At 40.3% G+C, this 24,205-nt stretch overlaps 1 protein-coding gene across 1 annotated transcript in view; it reads left to right on the top strand.

Moving 5' to 3' along the window:
- The window catches only part of cpne5b (copine Vb), a 157,355-nt gene that overhangs the window by 19,521 nt on the left and 113,629 nt on the right, over nucleotides 1-24,205 (top strand). The window contains exons 2-3 of the mRNA XM_046029370.1: nucleotides 10,178-10,218; nucleotides 10,583-10,629. Coding sequence (XP_045885326.1) covers nucleotides 10,178-10,218; nucleotides 10,583-10,629 — 88 coding nt within the window. The remainder of the gene's footprint in view (nucleotides 1-10,177; nucleotides 10,219-10,582; nucleotides 10,630-24,205) is intronic.

The following is a 24,205-nucleotide window of genomic DNA, read 5'->3' as shown; positions in this document are numbered from 1 at the left end:
CTGCAGGGAGGAGTGGGCCAACATCCCTGCCGAAATGTGCACAAACCTTGTCACCAACTATAAAAACCGTTTGACATCTGTGCTGGCCAATAATGGCTTTTCTACAAAATATTAACATGCTGTTTGTCCAGGGGGTCAAATACTTGTTTTTCCTCATCAGATGGTTATCAATTTTAATAAATTCATATGATGTGATTTTCTGGAATTTTCTTTGGGATTCTGTCTTTCACTGTTAGACTGTACATATGATTAAAATTATAGATCGTTGCATTCTTTGTAAGTGGGCAAACCTGCAAAATCAGCAAGGGGTCAAATACTTATTTCCCCCACTGTACATATTAACATACGGTATAACAGTAATTTGTAATATGGTCATAACGGTTAATTTTTCCATGTAGAGTGAACCAGATGTCTGCGTGTTGTTTATATGCTCTGATAATGCTAATCCAACACATATTATTATTATTATTATTTATTTAATTAAGAGCACATGAACACACGCTGAAGTCGGAAGTAAGACTTCACAACTTGGGAAATGGGACCATTCGAGGAGCACATGAATGCACTGTGAACCACAGGTTGCAATTTGCAACCCTCACCAAAGGATGGCACTAAAACTTACACACTGAACCTTTAAATGACACAGGACACACACAACATATCTTGATTTGAACCAGTGAGGGATGAACAATAACCTTATTTGGTCACTAAAGCCCCTTTTCCACTGCACTGTACCAGCTCGACTCGCCTCGACTCTACTCGCCTTTGTTTGGTTTTCAATTGTAGAAAAGTTGTACATGTACCTGCTTCCAGGTACTTTTTTTTGTATCACCTCCAAGTGAGCTGAGGCGATACTAAAATGTGACGTGAAAACACAGCAGACTACTGATTGGTCAGAGAGAATCGTCACTATTCACTGCATCATCATTGCGCGCGCCAGACAGAGGCCAGCCACAGAAAGTTTTATATTTTACACTTTTCATATATAATTTCATCACTAAATCCACTTCTGAGAAGTTTTGAGGTGAGAAATCAACTGTGCAGACTTCAAATATTGCCAGTTTTACAAAAAGTAATGGCGGAACAAAAATGTGCTTGAAAGTTTTTGGAGTTGAGGAGCTCCACAAGTGGCTGTGGGGGATGCCTGTGCCAACCCGCGGGAGGAACGTGTGAGGCCGGCCAGCTGCCCGCTCACAGAGCCCTCTGCTCCCGCCGTCACGCAGACCGCTGCAGCAACAATTGCAGAGGAAAACACAGCTGGAAGGTTTTCATACCGCTTATCTGTCTTTACATTCTGAGTAAGGTTGAAACATTTTAACTTAAATCAAGAGACAGCTGTGCGTGGGTTCCTGGTGTGTGTGCAGCATTGAACATTATGTCGCGGCACTTGTGTATGGCGTCACTATGACAACCAGCTACACTGAGGGGTGCTATGTCTGGGTACTAACTGCAATGGAAAACGGAGCACGGCCACGCCAATCGAGTCGAGTAGAGTCGAGGCGAGGCGAGTTGAGCTGGTACTGGTAATGGAAAAGCGCCATTAGTGATTCTCTGTAGGTCTAGGAAGGATAAATATCCCCAGACAGGATGTACCTTTCAGATTTGGTGTTGGCATTTCATGTGTTCACACGTAGTATGCAGGGCTGACCCCTAATAGCTGAGGATTTGATGGGCGGAGCCTGATTCGACTGTGAATCTCACAGTTGAAGCTTCACAGTGAAATGAGGATGATACCATTTTTGCGATAAGGGGGTGCTAAACGTCTGATTTTACATAGACCTACCAGTTTTCTCCCAATAAGTTAATATGCTGCCTATTACAATATAAATTTTAAAATATAATGCTGTAAATAAACATGTACAAAGATAAAAGGTTTTAATAAAATTATGACCCTAACCCTGGTTTAATGTGGGTAGCGGCAGAAGAGGAACACTTGCTGAAGAGACGGAGCCCCAGCTTAACCGGTGTTGTGCCGAGCTGAGCTACTGTTTCTATAGTGCAGTTATCATGCACTTCAGATGAAGTGAGCTGACAAGAAATTAGTTTAGTCTGATATCCAGAGCACAGGTTTTAAAATGTACTTGTCAGAAAGTAGGAGCTTTAATAATTTAATGGTCCCAAATGCTTTTAATTATTCAATGGCAGACAAAAATGACACCTTCATATTAAATAAGAAAAAGTATATTCTGCTGGCCTTTTTACTGTGGTTTTGTTGCAGTTACAATTATGTGTAATTAAGCTGTAATTATATAGGTTTCATTGCATTGTTTGCTAATGGACAAAGTGCATCTCATTATGTTGTTGTGGTAATATATATATAAAACTTAATCTTAGAGATAGATAGGCCTAGCTTTTCTCTAATGATGCAAAACATCAATATGATCTTTGCAACATCTAACATATGCAGTATGTGTCATTGATAAAATTAAATGCATGAAATGAACCAATCAAGAGGGTGCACACACACAAAATAAGCTACATAATATAAAACAAAATTCAACAACCACACTGTTCGCAATAGGATGCGATCACAAATTTAGAACTTTTTGTTCTATGGGCGCATAAACCTGGATCCTTCATAGAAAACACTGGATTTTAAGCTCATTACCGTTGTGCGATAGACTGCTCATGTCTCTCTCTCTCTCTCTCTCTCTCTACAGAAAATCACATTTAGGTTATTGGAACCAATGTATAAAAAACCATCTTCCCTACCAATTATCTTTCTGGAAAGATGGGAACAATTGGTATATAACACAATTTCTGCCTCAAGCTAAAACAAAAGAGGATGAACTCCATCAGCACATGAAGAGGTTATATTATGTTTAATTCAGAGTGTAACAATTGTTATACAGAGCAACATTGTTTATCAAGTGGCAGACCCAGTTTGCTTTCCATCATAATGTACAAGATTTGAGATATACTGTGTGTACTCTATGTGGGATCTGCTGGCCATCTTCACACTACGACTATAAAAGACAACTTCGAATAAAAAGATGAGATCAATAACATCTATCAGTTCTGAAAAAAAGTTACTGAAATGTGTTCATATCACTGCAAGAGTGATTGAACCACTAGAGTACATCAACATTGTCTTGCTTCTATGCTTCCAAAAAAATCACGTCGATGTAACACTTTATTAATCAAGAGTGAAGAGATGTTTTTCTAACACAATTACACCATCTGCAATTTTTGGAGATTTGAACATGTGACCTTTGGCATGTAATTGTTGACTGCAATAGAGTGATTTAAAACGGCTGCTGGTCACATCTATAAATATATGCATTGACTGAGTGAATGTTGGGAAATGGAACAGTGGCACAGGGATGAAAGCAATTTGAGGCTAGGTTTAACAAGAGATAATGTAGAGACTATTAGAGAGTTAATGCACAGCTGACAGATAAACAGGAGGTGGAAATGACAAAGATGGTGGATGACATGTGGGCTGATTTATTTTGGACCAGTCTGCAGGAAAGAAACTTGAACTAAATTAGGAAAGAGAGAGCGAATAGGAGGGATTATTAAAATAATTGGAATCTTGCATACTTGGGCGATAATGTCTGCGCATACACACATACACACACTCATGTTTACATTACTTCTGAGGACATTACATTGACTCACATTAATTTCCTGGAGACTTACCCTAACCCTTACCCTAACTTAAGATAAACCTAACCTTACACAAGTCTTTACCCTAAAATTTAATGATTTACATTATAGGGACTTGCCATTTCAACAACAATGTGACTGTATAAACAGATTTATGTCCCAACAACAAGAGAAATATATGTCTACACACACACTCAAAAGGTCCCTACAAAGTTATGACAGAAAAATACAACTGTGAAAATTGCAAAGAGCAAGGCACCCACTGCAAAAACTAACCAGCGCACTACAGGGTCGAGAATGATGTTAAAATACACATTTAGTTTCCAATGTTTAGTACAAAAATACTTCATTGATGATATTTCTCTTGTACTGAAAGAATAGGAAAATAATAATGCCTCCTATAGCACCTATAATCTTCCTATGGGTACTTCAGTTATACTGGATCTTGCAGGAAGTGTCATGAAAGCTGCAGGTGGTCATTTTTCAATAAAACATTGTATGAGAGAACTCGCAAATTAGTCAAATATTCACAGACATAGACATAGGTTTTCCAGTAGGCTTCTATACAGTGAAAAATGCTTTGAGATGTATCTATGTGCTCTTATATGACTGTTCTATAGACAGAAAATAAAAATGTAAAGGCACTCAGTGCCAACTTTTACACACATTGGTGCTGGTTTCTTTTCAGGCTATAGGGATTTAAACATGATCTGATGGACTCAGCTCACAGCTCTTAATACAAAAATAGAATACATGAAAGGTCAGGCAGACTCCTACACTACATTTATTTGGATGAATGTATCATTTTTAGATGAAGTGTGAAAAATAGCAACCTCCTACACTGCCTCACAAGCTATCTCTTTATAAAGGAAAAGAGCAAATGTAGTTTACATGTCCACTGATTTCTGGAGAAAGTTTGTAATTTGCAGTGTTATACAACTGCTCAATGATACACTCAAACTCAACAGTAATGTCTATAACAATGAAACAGTACAAAGACAGAATACTTCTGATAAGAGCATGCATTCAAATTAACATTTCTTTTTCTGGTATCAAACTTCCAGTTATAATAATATTTTATAAGTGACCAGGGGTCGTCGCAAGTAGCGAGGGATAGCATGGGTCCGAGACGTCTATTTGGATATCCGTTTGCAAAAACTGGGTACAGTGTGGTTGAAGGTGAACACATCCTTCTTGCCCACGTTGTGAGGGAAGGTAGTGTAAAGCAGCGCTTCCCAAAGTGTGGTGCGCACTGTACTGTAACGGAATACAATTAATTTATTTTTGTATCCTGATTACGTAACACCGTTACTTGTAATCCGTTACTCTCCAACACTGAGTATTCCACTCCAAATCTCTGTAATTCTTCAGAATTACCAAGCTAATTCCTGCCGGCCTTTGAGCAAATTAAATTACTTAGCTGAAAAAACTTTAAAGGTAGAGTAAGCGATTCTGGAGAAATCCAACATCATGACAAGTACCACAATATAGTGTGAACAACGACACAGCAAGTATTGTAACTATCGTTAAACTTAAGTTGTGGGTTAGCAAACTGTCACTACAGCTGCTGCTGTAAAGCTAATATGCAGAGAGGAGGAGACGGTCCCAGAGCCAGCACGGCAGCTCCAAACAGCAAAACTCACAACTCTCCTGCTGCTATAGTTAATTTCGCAACAACAGTGTGTCTTGGCCAACTAGAAAGAAAGATAAATGTCCGTGGGCGAGTTACCTGACACACGACTGGAATAGTGTTCCAGTGTGTGGCTGGAGCATGCCAATTGAAGAGCCAGTCCTGTGTAAAAACGCACAGAACCGACTATTGGAGGAGAGGAGATTTTTGCGGAATTTGTCAAAAAGACATTGCATTGGTTTTGGATTGGTTACCTCGCTTACCGTTGTGCTAAAGTGTTGGCAAACAACTGCATACTTCCACATGTTGCAGAAACGGACCAACAAGTTCAATATTCACTGTTTTAGGTCAGACTGGTTTTAGATATTCAAATTTCTGCTGTTTCATTGGGGAACTTAGCATACAGTTACAGTAGCTTATGTTAGCCCTTGTGCTGGGAGGAGCCCCAGATGGTTACAAGGTTTTGGACAAATTATTAACACATATTTGTGTATGTCTTTTGTCAGTATGTCTGGATCCTTGAGTTAACAAAGACTGCTGTGATTTTGGTTGGTTCACACTGGATCTTTACACCACACTGACAATCATTCACTCATTGGTCTGATAGTTTGAAAACATCATGATACTGTACGGCAGTTTACAATATTTAATGTGTTAGAGCATTTACTTGAGGACCCACACTGAAATATACATATGTAATAATGGAGCAGAGAGAAACCGGGACTACTACACCACATTGTGTGCTAATGTACCCTTAGAGGGCTGTTAGGGTGGGTCGGTGGATGGAAACAATCCAAATGTAACTGAATATGTAGTAGACCGAAAAAATTGAAGCGAACTAAGCATCCATTTATTAGAAACAATACATTCTTGAGAGATTTAGCATACAAGCATGATAAACCGAAAACAGCAAGATGTTTTCCAAACTCTCTTTCTTCTACTGGAGTTAAGGCAGTGCAATATTTCTGATAAGGATGAAATTACCTTTATAGTCAGTGTCTGTGTGTGTGTGTGTGTAGTCTGAGTTGCTTATATAATTATCTTACTTTAGTAGTGCCAAATCCATTTTTCTTTTCAGTTTAGATCAAACTGTAATGAAAGGCACTTTTTCCTGGAACCTTGGACCCTGCTGCTTGAATTTAACATGCTGCTTCAATAGCAAGCACTTTGACAATCACAGAACATCAGCAAGTATCGTCTTTGCCATTTTGAACTCAAGTTGAAAAACATAAGATTTCAGAATTTCATGTTTCCTTTTTTAACAGTAATTGTCTACTCAACTTGCTTTTGAAAGCTATAAAAGGGAGGGGGGAAGAAATTCAGAAGCAGAGAAAAAAGATCAAAATAGATTGAGGCTGATGAAAGAACCCAGCTGAAGATTTATGACAACAGAAACTGTAGAGGAAAATGAAACAAGAACAGAAACAGAAACAAGAATCAAGCCAGCAGGCTTTGGCATCGAGTGAGGGCTCTCATGTCACTGTAGTAACTGAGTGAGCAAAAGAAAACAGAAAAGGTAATAATGTTTACTGGCAGGCATTACGAAAAGGTCAAGCAAGCATGATGGAGGTGTACCGCGGACACCCGAAACACGGGTGGAGGTGGAGAGATTAAGAGAGAGGGAGAGATAGATATATAGAAAATGCATTAAAATAAGGTTTTAGGAAATGACCAAGAAAGTCAAAAAAAGAGAAGAGTGCATTAAAATATATACAGACGCAGGAAAACGTATGTGAACCCTATAACGTTATATGTTAAATGGATAGATAGATAATAGATGTTGTGGATTTTAGTTGGAGCCTTCATCTAAGTGTGGAATCCAGAAGGAAGGCATGGCTTGAAGTTTGAGAGAGAAGTTTAAAAGAAACAGTTATGGGAATGTCTCCTAATGCAGCCAAGGAAAGCATATTCCAGCCTTCCAGCACACAATTCACACCTCAACGTCAGTCAATCTAAATGTTCAGTGTTTTATCAGATAAAAGACTCATATACATCTCTGATCCACAACTACAATGTATCTCTGGGCATGTAAGACACATAAAACAAACACAATGTAATGAGAGAGATGTTTTGACACTAATGGTCTTTCAATTAAAGATCAAAACCTCTATAGCCGATATGAAAACTGGAGAGAAAGTTGTGATTCTTCACACAATGCATGAATTCCTGATTACTATCAGTTTTAAACAGAGAAACATCAAATTTCTTCCACAACAGAGAGACAGAGATATGTACTAGGGATGTACTAGAATATGTACTTAGGGGTATAATATGGTTAAGCTAATTGTCTTGTCCATTCATTCCTTTCATGTATGATTTAGAGAAGGTCTAAATTTGGTGGCACACAGTTTGAAAGAGACCCTTGACAATGACCTTTTTGGTCTTTCTCATCACATCCCAAAAGCCTATAATTTTCTGTCTCCAACCTTTGCTGTGGATCAGTGCTGCAGGCACTAATCAAATCATGTTCAGAGGATTCCTTTAAAATGTGATCTGTGATAGGTCACCTACTGAAATTATGACTCCTGACATTAGCTGTCATAGTTTCCAGCTGCTAATAAATACCATTAGTCTGGGAATTAATGGAACTAATTACAATTTAGGCTAATCGGCATAATAAACAATGTTGCCTCTAAAATCCACAGGACAACCAAGTTCAATAGATAGTCGAATTCAACAAAGGTTTGTTACCCTGCAACTATTTTACTTTAATATGGAAAGTGTGAGGTTACACACTGAATGCCATCACAATGAGGGAGGCGTGTTGGGTGTTTGGAGGTCAGAGAAAGAGATAAGCATCCAGTAAACACACAGATGTGCCGGTAATCAGGCAGCTATTGTATGAGATACAAAACCCAACAATTTTCGGGCCGATGGGCCTGCTTGCCAACTGATTTTGTGGTCTGTGAATGTGTAAATGAGTAGGCGTGTTTGTGCAAAGATCAGACTTGCACATGCAAGAGACTGTAAATGTAAAATGATTCACAGACCTCCCTTATCTCTTAGTCATACAGAACCTAATCCATGCTGTCATCTCCAGCCACGCAGTAAATCTAGCTTTAGGTAGCACATAGAGTAATTGATTAAAACTAGAACCAAATGGGTATAATGATTTGAACATTTTGAAAATGGGGTTGGGTAGTCATCATAATACTGTATTTTAGTTAGCCTGGACAATATAAAGGGATAGGGTACGATCATCTTGTCTGAATAGACCTCTACTCAGGACTAGGGATGTAGCGATTACCGGATTTCACTATTAACCGCGCTTTAATACGTCATGGTTAATTTATCGTAAAGGCTCCGATACACCGAGTGTTTATGTTGCACGGAACGAAACTGTGGCAACTTACAGAAAACGAAAACAAAGTTACAGGAGCGATGCACCAGCTTAAGTATTGTGCTTAGAGGCTACCGCACACTGGCTAAACTATGGCAGAGAGACCAAACTGTGAAGCTTTATTTCCACCAAAGAAACGGCTGAAGTCGGCAGTGTGGTAGCACTTCGGGTACACCAAGTCTGACCAGGGCATTACTGAAGATGACGGATCACCTGTTCAAAAACTTACCATTAAAATCTTCCTGCTAAAGGAGAGAATAATTACATTTAACTTGATGCAGCACCTGCGGGACCACCACCTAGCTTTGCACGCCCGAGTAAAGGTAGGCCTAATACATTATATTAAATAACGTAGCAAGGTGGTAGGGAATTAAATATAAACTTGTCACTTACAATCGATGCCGTAGCGGTGAGAGTCGAGCTTTCAGTGTAACGTAAACAAACAAAGCAGGTGTAACCTTTCAGACCCACCGCAACGACCCCCGCTGCGCTATGAGGCCCGCTATTTTCAATGGCTTGGTTTGTTGCTGCGTCAAGCAACATGTAATTAAATGTTAAAAATCAACTTAAGTCATTACTAGTGTTGTGAAATTAATTAATGCATAATAATTGTGAAACAGTGATTATTTCTCTGACAATAATTGTACCAACAAAATCTGTAATCGTTGCATCCCTACTCAGGACTGTGTGGGCATGTTCAGACTGTGGTTGACTGACATCTCTCTGACTCGCCTGTTAGCTGCTAGTGCGGGACAAATGACACCTTAATCAAGCATAATCATAGCACATGTGGTGACTCATGTTATTCAAGACTGTTTTCCCAAAAACCTCATCCACATGTTTATTATTATAAGCTTAACCTGAGTCATTTTAACCCAAACCACGATTATTTCCTCAGTCCAAGTCAAGTCGTTTATGTGCCTAAACCTAACCAAACCTTAACCACAGCATTGCCACATGTTGTCCTGTCGAAACGGGCGTGAGATCAGACAATGCATCGAATGTGTCGTTGTAGAGACACATGGACAAACGATATAATTAGTCTTTTAATTTGAAGGACTTGTTGTATATCATAGCTCCACCCATCTTCCACCTCCGCAAGGTCTAATGAGCCAGAATGACTGAAAACACTTGTGTGTGGGTGTGGAGGACTGCTAAATTAGAGGTCACTGGTGTGAAATTCAAGGAAGGTTAAAATCAAGGGCAACTGGACTGGTGGAAGATACATCTTCAGGTGTCTTCCAGTTGCCGTTGATTATACCCTTCCTTGGATAACCATAGACTTACTAGTAGTGTGAAAGTATTTTAGTACCTTGTTTTGGAACCACTCAAAAAGGCTATTTGTAACTTGAGCAAATGATCAGAAGCTGAGGAGAACAGGAGCCACTATTAATTAAATTTAATTAAATTAATTAAAATTAATGCAGAGGGCCATCGTTTTTCTTCCTCTTTAACCTAAAGTTACATTGCCACCTACTACTGTGCAGCTCTTTGCAAGCTGTTGTGTGCCTTTGATGCTAAGTGTGGTGGTAAAAAATCTCATGTCAGCATGAACAAGAGGTAAAAAATGTTTTTTTTTCTCTCTTCTTATTTTCTAGAAATCTGCTGGATAAAGACACATTCTCCAAGTCAGATCCATGTGAGTATGCTGTAGCGACTGAATGTATGTCTGTAATCTTCCATAATCCCCGTGCAGGAATTCAATTTTTTTTTTTAAATAGTTTGAGTCCTGCTCCATTTTCTTTTTGTCTTGGTCTCCTTCTCTTCTGGTCGATGTCTTTGTTGATATGTTGCCCTGTGGTTTGGGAAATCTTTGTTTTGCTCAGAGTGCCATGGCTGTTTGTTCACTGTACTGGAGCTAAAACCCTCACATTGATTTCCCATTTGGAATCCGCCTGCATTTCTCTGATTGTCTCTCTCCTTTTCCCTCTTTGTGCCTCTCATTTCCCCATCCTTTCACAATATTTCACCTCTCTCTGTCCCTATCCTGCACCTTTTCACAGTGTGCGTGCTCTATACGCAAGGTGTTGAAACCAAACAGTGGAGAGAGGTGAGTACGTGCGCGCACGCACACACAAACACACACACACACACACACACACACACACACACACACACATAAAAAACAAGAAAGGTTTTTTGTCCAATTAAGTTCTTGCTGTGCTCACCTTGTGTTTGTGTTTGTGCAGAGTGATAAGGGTGAGGCTCTAGTTAAGACATTTCCGTTCTCCTGTTTTTCTTTTCACTGTGAGCATGCAGTAGTTGGCTTTAACACTTCATTAAAGCTGTTCAGCCATCAGTTGTCTGAAAATGCCAGGGAAATATTCTCTAATTGGAAGCTTCAGCCAACAAAGAAAAACCTTCACAATGTAATGATCAATATGTTGACACTTTGTGGACTACACAACACACTGGGGAGGCATTAAGCCAGCTCTTACTCTGCCTTGTTTGGTTACGTCTTTTTAAGGAACCAATTAGGCTTGGGGTCAAGAGCCAAAGACAGAGTAGGGACGTCGGAAAGCATTGAGAGATGGACTGATGCATTGTTGGTTTTGGTCTTTTCATGGGATTAGTTAACGGAAATATCAGTGATGGAGTGAATGAATTATTCAGATCCTTTACTTAAGTAAAAGTACTTATACCACACTGTAAAAAACTTTGCTACAAGTTAAAGTCATTGAAAATGTTACAAAAGTAAAAGTATGTAAGTATAATCAGAAAAGTTTAAAGTAAAAGTACTCATTGCAAAAAGAAAAATGTCCTGTGACTGTTACTATTTAGACTATTAGATTATTATTATTACTCATGCAATAATGTAAAAGCAGGATTTGGGGGGGAGCTCATTTTTGACTATTTTGTATCAGAGTGCAAGTAATGATTATTTTCATTATGGATTAATCTGCTGATTATTTTCACCATATATTGTCTCCATATGCCGTCACAATTATCAAGAGCCCAAAGTGACACCTTCACAATGTTTGCTTTGCCTAACCAACAGTACAAAGCTCAAAATTAATAATCAAAATAATGAAAAGATAAAGCAGCAAATCTACAGATTTGTGAAGGTGGAACCATAAAATGTTTTTACATGGAAATGTATTAAACCGGGACTTCCAGTGCGCCTCCATTATGGCAGCAGCATAAAAGTGAGCTCCTATTCACTTGTTAATAGGCAACTGGCATACAGGTTAAATACAAATCAGAAATAGTGATGACTATGCCGAGAGAAAAATTAGGAAGTCTCAAAAACCCGAGTGGAAGCACCAGTGGAAGCGATGATTAAGATACGTTAGCATCAGAGCTAACAGATTTGGTCACTCAAAGCATGGCAAGCCCAGAGACGGTACTTCGTGAACTGTAAGATTTTCGGTGCGAAACTCAGATACTCTAAACGAAATTGAGGAAGACATCAGAGTGGCAAATAACAGGAGCGATAATGCTGAGAGAAACGGTTTGAAAACAGGTAGGAGGTGGAGGTAGGAGGTAGGAGGTGGAAGATCAGTGAATATGACAACCCAGAAAAAATTATTAAAGATAGAATCATATAATGTGAATGGGATACTCAACCCAATTAAAAGGTCCAAGATACTAGGTAAAATAAAGAAAGAAGGGGTGGGGGTAGCTCTGCTGCAGGAGACCCACCTGTCAGAGAGGGAGCATAAAAAGTATTTTCTTCATCTAATAGAACAGGTAATAGGAGAGGAGTGGCCATTGCAATGTCAGGGAAAATTATTTTTGAAAAACTTTTGGAAACATCAGATAAACAGGGAAGGTAAATATTAATTAAGGGGAGGTTAGAGGGGAGAATTAGTCACTATTCTAAATGTATATGCAATCCCAGGGTCAGACTGGATATTTTACAGGCAAATGTTTGACTTGATGATATCAGAGGGGGAAGGCATTCTGATTTGGGGAGGACACCTAAATCTCTGACTAAACCCACAACTCGACTGTTCGGCTTGTGGGATACAGAAGTCCACAATTAGCTAAAAGTTCAGAGGGCTATTGGCAGAGTTATGTATAAGAAATACAGTTACAGGATTGAAAAATGTGAAATTGGAATAAGAGACTTATCAGACCATAGTCCAGTATATATGACTTTGGCTATATCAAGAGAAACAAAAGCAACACTGTGGAGGCTAAACATAAATGTTCTAAAAGGACAAATGAGGGAGGAATATATTAAAGAAATTCAGACATTCATAAGGGAGAATGATAATGGTAAGGTGTCTCATCAGTGCTGTGGGATGCGTGTAAAGCGGTAATTAGAGGGAAACTAATAGTTAAATCAGCGTATTTGAAAAGGCAAAAACAGGATAGACTTAAAAATCTAGAATCAGAGCTTAAGAAACTAGAAAAACAACACATACATAAAGTGGCTGAGAAATTAAACCAAGAAATCAAAAGGGTTAAAACAGAGATAAATGACATCCTATCACAGGAGATTAAAAAAAAAGCTGATGTACCTGAAACAGAGGTATTACGAAGCAGGAAGTAAATCTACAAAGCTGCGTGCCTATGGGTTAAAAAAGCAAATGGCAATTACTAATATTTATAAAATTAGGTATCCATTTAGCCTACTAATTCGACGAAAAACGTTCCCAGGTAAGGACTACTAGCCAATCAGAAGCAGAGAGGGGCGGGTCGTAAGAAACAAGGTAGTGTGATCCAAATCAAAGCCGCTTCAGACTGTGACCGTAACCTAGCAGATGGTATAAGTTACTCAAGTCCACAACCACACAACATCATTGTTCCGCATCTTACCATAAACCACTACAAAAATCAAAAATTGGCTAAACAATTTGAGCGTTTGCTCAGTAGCTTTCACATCAGGTGTAACATTAGCATTTTAGCTATAACTTTGCTGTGTTAGCCAACGTTTACAACAACTCCGCACTTGAACAGTCTGTGAAGTTACATTGCCATGTTTATTTTAAATATAATTCACAACCAATAAAGCATACTTACAGGTTGTGATTGTGAATTTCCAGGCCCAAACAGAGTCGGCGTTGCATCGTCTTTTAGGACTAAACGTTGAACTGTTGCTGGTGTTCTGACGATCTATGCTGCCTTGCCGAAAAATGCTACCATAGTGCAAATCGATAGACTCGACTCTACTCGGCCCTGCTCTGTTTTCCATTGCAGATAGTACCCAGAGATAGTACGTAGCTTGTCATCATAGCGACGCCACACACAACTGCCATGACGTAATGTTCAATGCGACACACACACCAGCGATCCACACAGCTTTCTCTTTTTTAAGTTAAAACGTTTCAACATTAGAATGTAAAGACAGATAAGCGGTATGAAAACCTTCCAGTTGTGTTTTCCTCTGCTGTTGTTGCTGCAGCAGTCTGTGTGATGGCGGGAGCAGAGGGCTCTGTGAGCAGGCAGCTGGCCGGCCTCACAAGCTCCTCCCGCGGGTTGGCACAGGCATCCCCCCCAGCCACTTGCGGAGCTCCTCAACTCCGAAAATATTCAAGCACATTTTTGTTCCGCCATCACTTCTCGTAAAACTGTCCGAAATCTACACAGTTGATTTCTCACCTCAAAACTTCTCAGAAGTGGATTTAGTGATGAAATTACATACGAAAAGTGTAAAATATAAAACTTTCTGTTGCTGGCCTCTGTCTGGCGCACGCAATGATGATGCAGTGAATAGTGATTCTCTCTGACCAATCAGCAGTCTGTCGTGTTTTCACGTTACATTTTAGTATCCCTCAGCTGGCTTGGAACCTCCACAGAGGTGAGGTGATACGAAAAAAAGTACCTGGAAGCAGGTACAGGTACAACATTTCTTATTATGGAAAACCAAACAGGCGAGTCGAGCCAAAGGGCCTCTGCTCAGACTAGCTTTGTTTGAGGGCGTGCCTGACCCCACTAGCCGCTTGGCAAGCTTTATGACGCGTTTTCATTGTGACGTCACAAGTAAAGGAAGTGAAGGGCTGGACTACAAACGAGCTGTTTTCAAGCAGTTCAGAGCAGAGCTTTCTGTGGGAGATGGGAACTCCATTTGGGCTGGACTTTGGGCTTTTTCACTTTGCAAACCTGTTACATGCACAAAAAAAGATGCATAACTCATAAAGGAGAGGGAAAAAGCCAAAAAGCATAATACCACCACTTTAAACTTGCCGAGCGTGACCATAACTCCAGTGTTGGGCAGTAGTGTCGCTACAAGTAGCGCCGTTACTAGTTTAACTACACTGCTCAAAAAAATAAAGGGAACACTTAAACAACACAATGTAACTCCAAGTCAATCACACTCCTGTGAAATCAAACTGTCCACTTAGGAAGCAACACTGATTGACAATCAATTTCACATGCTGTTGTGCAAATGGAATAGACAACAGGTGGAAATTATAGGCAATTAGCAAGACACCCCCAATAAAGGAGTGATTCTGCAGGTGGTGACCACAGACCACTTCTCATTTCCTGTGCTTCCTGGCTGATGTTTTGGTCACTTTTGAATGCTGGCGGTGCTTTCACTCTAGTGGTAGCATGAGAGCTCATCCAGGATGGCACATCAATGCGAGCTGTGGCAAGAAGGTTTGCTGTGTCTGTCAGCGTAGTGTCCAGGGCATGGAAGCGCTGCCAGGAGACAGGCCAGTACATCAGGAGACGTGGAGGAGGCCGTAGGAGGGCAACAACCCAGCAGCAGGACAAGCTTCTCCGCCTTTGTGCAAGGAGGAGCAGGAGGAGCACTGCCAGAGCCCTGCAAAATGACCTCCAGCAGGCCACAAATGTGCATGTGTCTGCTCAAATGGTCAGAAACAGACTGAGAGGTGCAGTTGGCCCTGGGTTCCTCCTAATGCAACACAATGCTAGACCTCATGTGGCTGGAGTGTATCAGCAGTTCCTGCAAGAGGAAGGCATTGATGCTATGGACTGGCCCGCCCGTTCCCCAGACCTGAATCCAATTGAGCACATCTGGGACATCATGACTCGCTCCATCCACCAACGCCACGTTGCACCACAGACTGTCTAGGAGTTGGCGGATGCTTTAGTCCAGGTCTGGGAGGAGATCCCTCAGGAGACCATCCACCACCTCATCAGGAGCATGCCCAGGCGTTGTAGGGAGGTCATACAGGCACGTGGAGGCCACACACACTACTGAGCCTAATTTGACTTGTTTTGAGGACATTACATCAAAGTTGAATCGGCCTGTAGTGTGGTTTTCCACTTTGATTTTGAGTGTGACTCCAAATCCAGACCTCCATGGATTGATAAATTTGATTTCCATTGATAATTTTTGTGTGATTTTGTTGACAGTACATTCAACTATGTAAAGAAAGGAGTATTTAATGAGATTATTTCTTTCATTCAGATCTAGGATGTGTTATTTTAGTGTTCCCTTTATTGTTTTGAGCAGTGTACATTTCTCAGTAGCTTGGTGCTAGCGTCGCTATATTTTGAATCAAATAGCTTTTCAGTAACGAAGCTCTTTTATTGGCCGAGTAGTGCCGTAGCTTCCACACACGCTACATTTTCCCAAGCGTTTCTGAAGGATCAGTGAGTGACGCCACCGCCACACACGGACCTGTATGTGCAGCCGGCAGAAGCGCTTCCGTGTGACGTGACATCACGCACCGATCCTTGGGCTGATGTCTGTGAATTTGCTGCAGGGGAATAAAGACACGCACAATTGAGTTTACTTTCTATTGTGACAGTTACTGTAACACCTCTTGTGAGAAGGATCAGGGTCCAGCCTGGACAGCTCTTCCTCTAGTGAGGAGGAAACTTTGATGTGTAGAGGCAGAAACTTGTTTCCATGAGATGAGATCTCTCATCTCATGGATGTTTAGGTTGTTTAGGTTGCAATGTTGCCAGAGCACAAATTCACATATAAACAATAAAAAATATATAATTAATTAATAATGTGATAATGAAGTTAGTTTATACAAGCAACAATGGTTCTCCGTTTGCTGCATGAGGAAATACATTTAGCTGTAATGATATGACATTAAGTAGGATAGTTCCTGTGTGTCTGATTTAGCTCTGTCTCTCGCACACACACACACTGTTTGGAGCAGGTTTTTAGTCTTTCTTCTATTGCTACTGTGGAATGAAGTTAGTTCAATATAAACTAGGCCTATAGCCTACTGTGTGTGTGTGTGTGTGTGTGTGTGTGTGCGTGTGTGTGTGTGTGTATTTATATGACCTAACTATTAAAGCTTCTGTGTAGCGAAGCTTCATTTATTGTAGAGTAGCTGTAGCTTAGCTCACTGCAGTTTCCAAGTAGCTTGCCCAACACTGCATAACTCACCTCTGACCAAGGAAATCTCGACAGAAGAAATCAACTCAGCAATTTCAAAGCTGAAGACAAACAAGGCTCCAGGCACGCATGGATCCACATCTGAGTTTTACAAAGTGCTTCGGGAACCATTGATCCCCCTGCTAAAGAATGCATTTAACTGGGTGCTAAAAAAGGGAGAAATCCCAAACTCTTGGAGGGAAGCCTTCATTTCGGTCATTCCAAAAGAAGGAAAGGACAAATTGGAATGTTCTTAACCAAGACTACAGACTATTCACTGCCATCCTAGTCAGACGTTTAGAAACTATTCTGGCAGATAAAATTCATCAACACCAGACTGGATATATAAAACATAGACAGACACAGGACAATATTTGGCGCATCAACAAAAAAAGATTAGAAGCAAAAATAGTGGGATTTGATGCAGAAAAAGGCATTTGACTGTCAGGTGGGATTTCTTGTATATGGTGATGGAATGCTTTGGTTTTCATGAAATATTTGTCAAAACTCTCTTTATAATAAACCCACAGCTAGGATCAAGATCAAGGCGGATCAATTAGCCCTCTCCTCTTTGCGATTTATTTGGAACCCCTGAGCCAATGGACAAAACAAAATGAAGATATAAAAGGTATAGACTTAAAACTATGTGGACCTTGTGTAATCCTGCCTACAGGGCGAGATGGAAAGACATTGAAGGCCACACATCCACTATTCCAATACAGGCCATAATAAATGATAAAAAACTGAGAAAACATCTTAATGAGGAGCTAAATCCATGGTTGGGTTTATCCGTTAATATTTGCCTTGAGATTGTATCAAAGAATAGCCTTACAGAGCAGAGTAGGTTACTGCGTTGGATTGTACATGATTCAGATTTTACACCTAATACATTAGATAGAGGCTTCAGTAGATGGGACGGGGGACCAACAATATTTTGGGAGCTCTTTCAGAAGAAGAAAATTAAAAGTTTTCAAGAAAAAATCAGGATTTGTACAGATATTTACAGTAGTGGCATTATATGGAGGAAACTAGAAAAAAGTCTAGTTTAGATGAGGTAGAGTCGAGGATAATTAAATTATTTATTTAAGCATATGAATCAGACCTGGGCAAGAAATTAATCTCAAAATTGTATAAAGAAGTGGAAAATTTAAAAGGCCATAATACATGATATATAAAAGAAAAGTGGAAGAAGGAAGAGGGACGGATGTTCTCTGAGGAGGAATGGGAAGAGATCAATGAACAACAATGGAAGACAACATACACCCTCTCATGGAGAGAATATGGTTAGCAGAACATAGTGAGATATTTTATTACACACCAGCACAACAGAAATATCAGGGTACAAGATGTTGGAGACTATGTGGAGAAAATAATGACAATCATTTCCATATATTTTGGTTATGCCCCTCTATTATACCTTATTGACAAGAATTAAAGAAAAGCATGGAGAAAATTTTGAAAGTGGAACTTCCATTTACATTTGTTGTTTTGTACTTTGGAAAAGGGAACCAGAGAATAACAAATTCAGGGGATAAACATTTATTCAGTTAGTGGCGGGTAAAATAGCCATCACCAGGAAGTGGCTGAAAACGGAGGTACCTAAAATGGAGCATTGGGTTGAAGTGATGCATAATATTTTTAGTTGACTTTTTCAGTTAGAATCAGATCAATTTAAGAATTTATGGAATAACTGGGTTGATTTTGTAACACCTTTGAGTACAGACTTTATCTGATAAAAGCAATGTATCTTATGGACCCCCTTGGTTCTTGGTACAAATTTTAAATGTTAAACATTCACAAGATTGTGTTCAGCATTATATTACCTTCATCAGGAGAGAAAGGTCTTTATAAGATGGGAATGAAAAATGTGGATGGTAGGGAAAAGTGTACTCATCTGTAGTGTACTGAATTATGTGTTTAATTGTTCATTTTTCTCTATTATGTTTTTGATCCCTGATGTGAAGTATTTGCATGTTCTGTATACATGGAAAACATATGTATGAGATGTTAAATGCTAATGGGACAATGCTGAATGGAATCAATAAAAGGTTAATTGAAAAAAAAAGAATATATATTAAACCATCAAAGTTGTTGCCAGATAATTTCAATGCCAATCTAATAATCGTGTCAGATGTACTTAATTTAATTTACAACAAAACATATTCACTCTTTATATGTTTTGTGTGTAAAAATCTAATTAAAGCTGTCAGATAAATGTAGTGAAGTAAAAAGTACAATATCTCCCTCCAAGATGTAGTGGAGTAGATATAGAAATCGGCATGAAAAGATAATACTCAAGTAAAGTATAAATACCTCAAATTTGTACCTCAATGTACTTAATTACTGTCCACCATTGGAAAATATAGAATATCACCGGCCGTATGCCTTGGAAAGCTGAGCTACAAAGTGCTTAAAACATATTCCTGTGCAGGCTTATGCACACATTCCCAAAACAGACGACTGTCGTTGTCTTTGTTGTCAGCCCCCATATTTGACATTATCACGCATCCCATGATGCAAACCGTTTTTTCAGACCACTGTGGATGGATAATGGATCATAATTTAGTGGAATTCATGTGTATTTACACAGTCAGATGACCCTCATCTCCTGCTCATGTGTTTACCCGCTCAAAGCAGATGGCTGTGTGGGCTTTCATTCAAACGTAGCTGAGGGACTGCGGGGGACTGTGTTGTTTGCGTGTGTTTGTGAGAAAATGTGTATACATATGTGTATATACTTAAAGCACAGGCGTACGCATATGTAAAGATCTTCCCATCATAAAGCTCTCTTTTGCACTTCTCACAACGGGCCCTTTGTTTTTTCTAGTTTAACAACCACTGATTGTGTTAATCCCATCAAGCACGTGAAACATAATTAATGTAACGAGCATTTCGCTTTAGTTCCTTTTCAAATCAAATTATACTTTGTTCTGTCACGTTCACAGATTTTGTACTAAAAATAGGAACATTTTAAGCAGTCAGTTCCTCACGGAGGTAAACCATCACATCCATGATCATACCGGTAAGAAGCGGTTGTTGTGGCTCCAGGTGACGCTGTGTGAGACTGAACACTCTCAAACCTCAGACAGAACAAGCAAAGCCAAACAGGTGACTCACCACAGACTTTTAAATAACAATTTATGACAGGACCCTCTGGCATGGGGGTCAGGCTTGGGTCACATTTGATGATGATTTCCACCTCCTGTTGTGCAAGCCTTAATGTCTGTCGTGTTAATGCAGCTGGCGCTCTTTGTGAAGGTCTTGATCAGATGACGAATGGGGGGGAAATACTTTTAGGGTGATTTTATGCTTAGGCTTATTGGAGGGATTTTTGCAGGTCCAGAGGCCGTTTTCCCCGAGAGTTCAGTACATTTAGTGAAGTATGAAAGCTGTTATGTCACTCGGTTGCAGTAAAGAAAACTGGTCTCAGTCTCATATGCGGATAGTTGGACAACATGATTGTGCTATGTGACATGTTAACTCTGTCCGTTTTCATGTTTAATGCTTCATTTGTTGATCAATTCATATTATATCAGAATATACAGTGAGGGAATTTATTTTTTTTTGATCCCCTGCTGAGTTTGTACGTTTGCCCACTGAAAAAGAATTTATCACTCTATAATTTTATTGGTAGGTTTATTTGAGCAGTGAGAGTCAGAACAACAGCAAAAAAAAATCAGAAAAACGCAAAAATGTTAATAAATAATTAGCATTCAAATGAGTGAAATAAGTATTTGATCCTCTGCAAAACATGACTTAGTATATGGTGGCAAAAGGTGGTCAGACATTTTTTGTAGTTGGCCACCAGGTTTGCACACATCTCAGGAGGGATGTTGTCCCACTCAGATCTTCTCCAAGTCATTAAGCCTCGAAGGCTGACATTTGGCAACTCAGACCTTCAGCTCCCTCCACAGATTTTCTACGGGATTAAGGTCTGGAGACTGGCTAGGCCACTCGACAACTTAAAGTGCTTCTTCTTGAGCCATTCCTTTGTTGCCTTGGCCGTGTGTTTTGGGTCTGCCATGCTGGAATATCCATCCACAACCCATTATCAATGCCCTGGCTGAGTGAAGGAGGCTCGAACCCAAGATTTGACGGTACATGGCCCCGTCAATCTTTCCTTTGATGCGGGGAAGTTGTCCCTGTTTCTGCTAAGTTGGCCCTTTGCAGAAAAACACCCCCAAAGCATAATGTTTCCACCTCCATGTTTGATGGTGTTCGGGATGGTGTTTTTGGGGTCATAGGCAGCATCCCTCCTTCTCCAAACACAGTGAGTTCAGTTGATGCCAAAGAGCTCTTATTTGGTCTCATCTGACCACAAAACTTTCACACAGTACTTATCTGAATCATTCAGATCATTCAGTTCATTGGCAAACTTCAGACGGGCCTGTACATGTGCTTTCTTGAGCAGGGGGACCTTGCTGGCGCTGCAGGATTTCAGTCCTTCATGGTGTAGTGTGCTACCGATTGTTGTCTTTGTGACTTTGGTCCCAGCTGCCTTGAGATCATTGACAAAATCCTCCCGTGTAGCAACTCCACGAGGTGAGATCTTGCATGGAGCCCCAGACTGAGGGCGACTGACCGTTCTTTTGTGTTTCTTCCATTTGCGAATAATCACACCAACTGTTGTCACCTTCTCACCAAGCTGCTTGGCGATGGTCTTGTAGCCCATTCCAGCCTTGTGTAGGTCTACAATCTTGTCCCTGACATCCTTGGACAGCTCTGTGGTCTTGGCCGTGGTGGAGTGTTTGGAATCTGATTTAGTGATTGCTTCTGTGGACAGGTGTCTTTTTATAGAGGTAACAAACTGAGATTAGGAGCACTCCCTTTAAGGGTATGCTCCTAATCTCAGCTCATTACCTGTATAAAAGACACCTGGTCATGTTATAATCAATTTATAACATGGTGTACAGCGAGCATTCTCAGAAATACACTTTGATAAGAAAAGAAACCTGTTTTTAAACAACTCACGGAAACATGCGTTTCTGCAGTTGGCTGTCAAATAAAGGCAAGATGCCAAAAACGTATCTTAAAAGAAGAAGCACACTCCGTGACCATTCTCCCCTCCTTATATATATATATATATATATATATCTCTAAAGCATAACCACTGTATTCACCACCAAAATGGTGAAAAGCTGCTTTTTCTTTGATCTTGTGTTCTCCACTGTAGAGAAAGAGCAAGTGAGACAGTGGATGGTGCTAATTTACAGGATCTTAATGAAGATGTAACATCGCAGACCTTTTTGATCTTTTAACCGCTGTCCTGTTTGCCTGTGACATCACACGCTACCACATGTACAGTAGCTGTACCAGAGTGTAAGTGTGGACACAGCGCCGACTCGAAGGTCTAACAAACTGTAGGATTTGTTTTCCCATGAAGCCTGCGCAGCGCTTGTCGCGTGTGTAAGAAAGCGATGCTTTTGTAAGCTGGTTGTTTGGCTCTTTTCCTCCCTCAACAACTAAAGTACCCTTAACTCTCTGTCATTCCTGTGGGGCTTCTCAAAATTCTGTGTGTTTCTTGCTCCATCTTTGGGAATTTTAAACACACCCCAGTGCTTTTCACTGAAGGCCAAAACAGAAACACACAGGCCAACACTACTGTCATTTACTACTAGAACACAAGACCCCACAACACTCATTGTTTCAGCATTGTGTTACTGTTTGCTGAACATGGTACAAGAAGAAAAAAAATCCATGTTGGCCAATGAACTTCATGACATTCACAATCCCCCCCCCGCCATTGTTTGTGTGTGCCCCAGGGAAGAAGATACTAAAATCACATAAGTACATAAGAACCACAAACATAATGAAGGATCAGATTCATGTCCTGTTATCGCTCTCCTATGCTGGAGCCTTTATTTTACACCATGGTCTCGCTTAATGTGTGTAAGTGATTTTTCCTGTGTTCTAGGGACCTGCTCTGATTTCAGTATCAGACGCCACAGGTCTCTATAGTAGCTGTTGCAAGCCTGAAGAGTTCAATTTGCCATATGTGCGCGGTGTGTGTACTGTATGTGTATATGTCGAGGGTGCAGGTCAGAGACTTGCCAGATTCTCATTAGCTGGCTCCAGCAGGCCAGCAATGTCTAATGAACTCTGCAGCACGGTATTGTCTCTTCCACTCAGCAGGGAAATCACATTATGGACCTCATCTTTGCCATCACCCGCCTCTTTAGGAACATGTGCTCACAGCCTCATCAACACCTTAGGGTCTCTTAGAAAGTCTGAGGGGTTCACAGATTCAGCATCCGTGTCCTTATCTCTACTTTTCTCCTCCACTGGTGTTATATTTAGATCCTCAGTCAGTGGGTTCACACTGAGACAAATACAACCATAAAAAACAGAGTTCAGAGAGGTGTTCAACATTGTGTAACGATATTGAAGTGCGGCTTTTTATAGCAGTTGTGTTGTCCTAATTGCCCACAATGTGTTGTATTTGTTGTTTTTACTGTATAGAGTGAAAAGGTTAACTCACACATCCACCTACAGTACCTGCCGTCCACATTATGGGAAAAACAAGATTGACTCCTACTCACAAATTACTTCTCTGACATTGACTGGAATTGTAGAGTTTGGCAGCTTTCCACTAAAACACAGTTGTGTGTGATATGAAGCATCAGCTTTTTCATATTTATTGCAAACTGCAGGCAAGAGACACAACACAGCAATACTCTCATTACACTTACTGGGAATTGTATTAATAATCCAGTTGTCACGGTAAGTGGTGGTAGGCAGGGTTCAGCAGGCTGCAGGACCCAAATGCAGGACACGTAGAGAGGTGCAGGAACAGTTCAGAAGGGTTTTAATACAACAAACTAAAGGCAAGCACACTTACAAAGAGTGGCTGAGTCCAAAATCCAAAACAGGTAATCCAAACAGAAATCCAAATCCACAGAAAACAGGGTGACACGACAAGCAGGCAAACAGAACATCACACGACAGAGCATCTACACGCAACACAGGGAGACAGCATACAATGACCCGACAAAGACAAGACAGAAACACCAGGTATATATACACACACAGGGACTAACGAGCAGGGCGGGAGCAACACAGGTAGACATGAGGCTAACGATGCACAGGTAGGCAGAGAGAGAGAGAGCAGGGGAAAACAGAGACAGACATGCAGAGGGATCACTGGGGAAACAGACATGACAAAGGTTACTAAACACTAGACGACAGACAAGACAGAACCCCAAAACCCAACAAAACAACAGATAATAAAACTGACTAAAAGTACAAAACATGAAATGGCAGACAGGATCGTGACACCAGTGGTTGTAAAAAAATGAATGACTGATAAGTACGAAGAATATAAGCCTCAAATGTTACATTGAAACCGAAATCATCAAGAGTCACTAATGGTGTGCTA

This window comes from Micropterus dolomieu, linkage group LG18, assembly GCF_021292245.1.
Source record: "Micropterus dolomieu isolate WLL.071019.BEF.003 ecotype Adirondacks linkage group LG18, ASM2129224v1, whole genome shotgun sequence".
NCBI lineage: Eukaryota > Metazoa > Chordata > Actinopteri > Centrarchiformes > Centrarchidae > Micropterus > Micropterus dolomieu.
The sequence above is the reverse complement of the archived record's forward strand: the minus strand, read 5'-3'. Positions and strand labels throughout refer to the sequence as shown.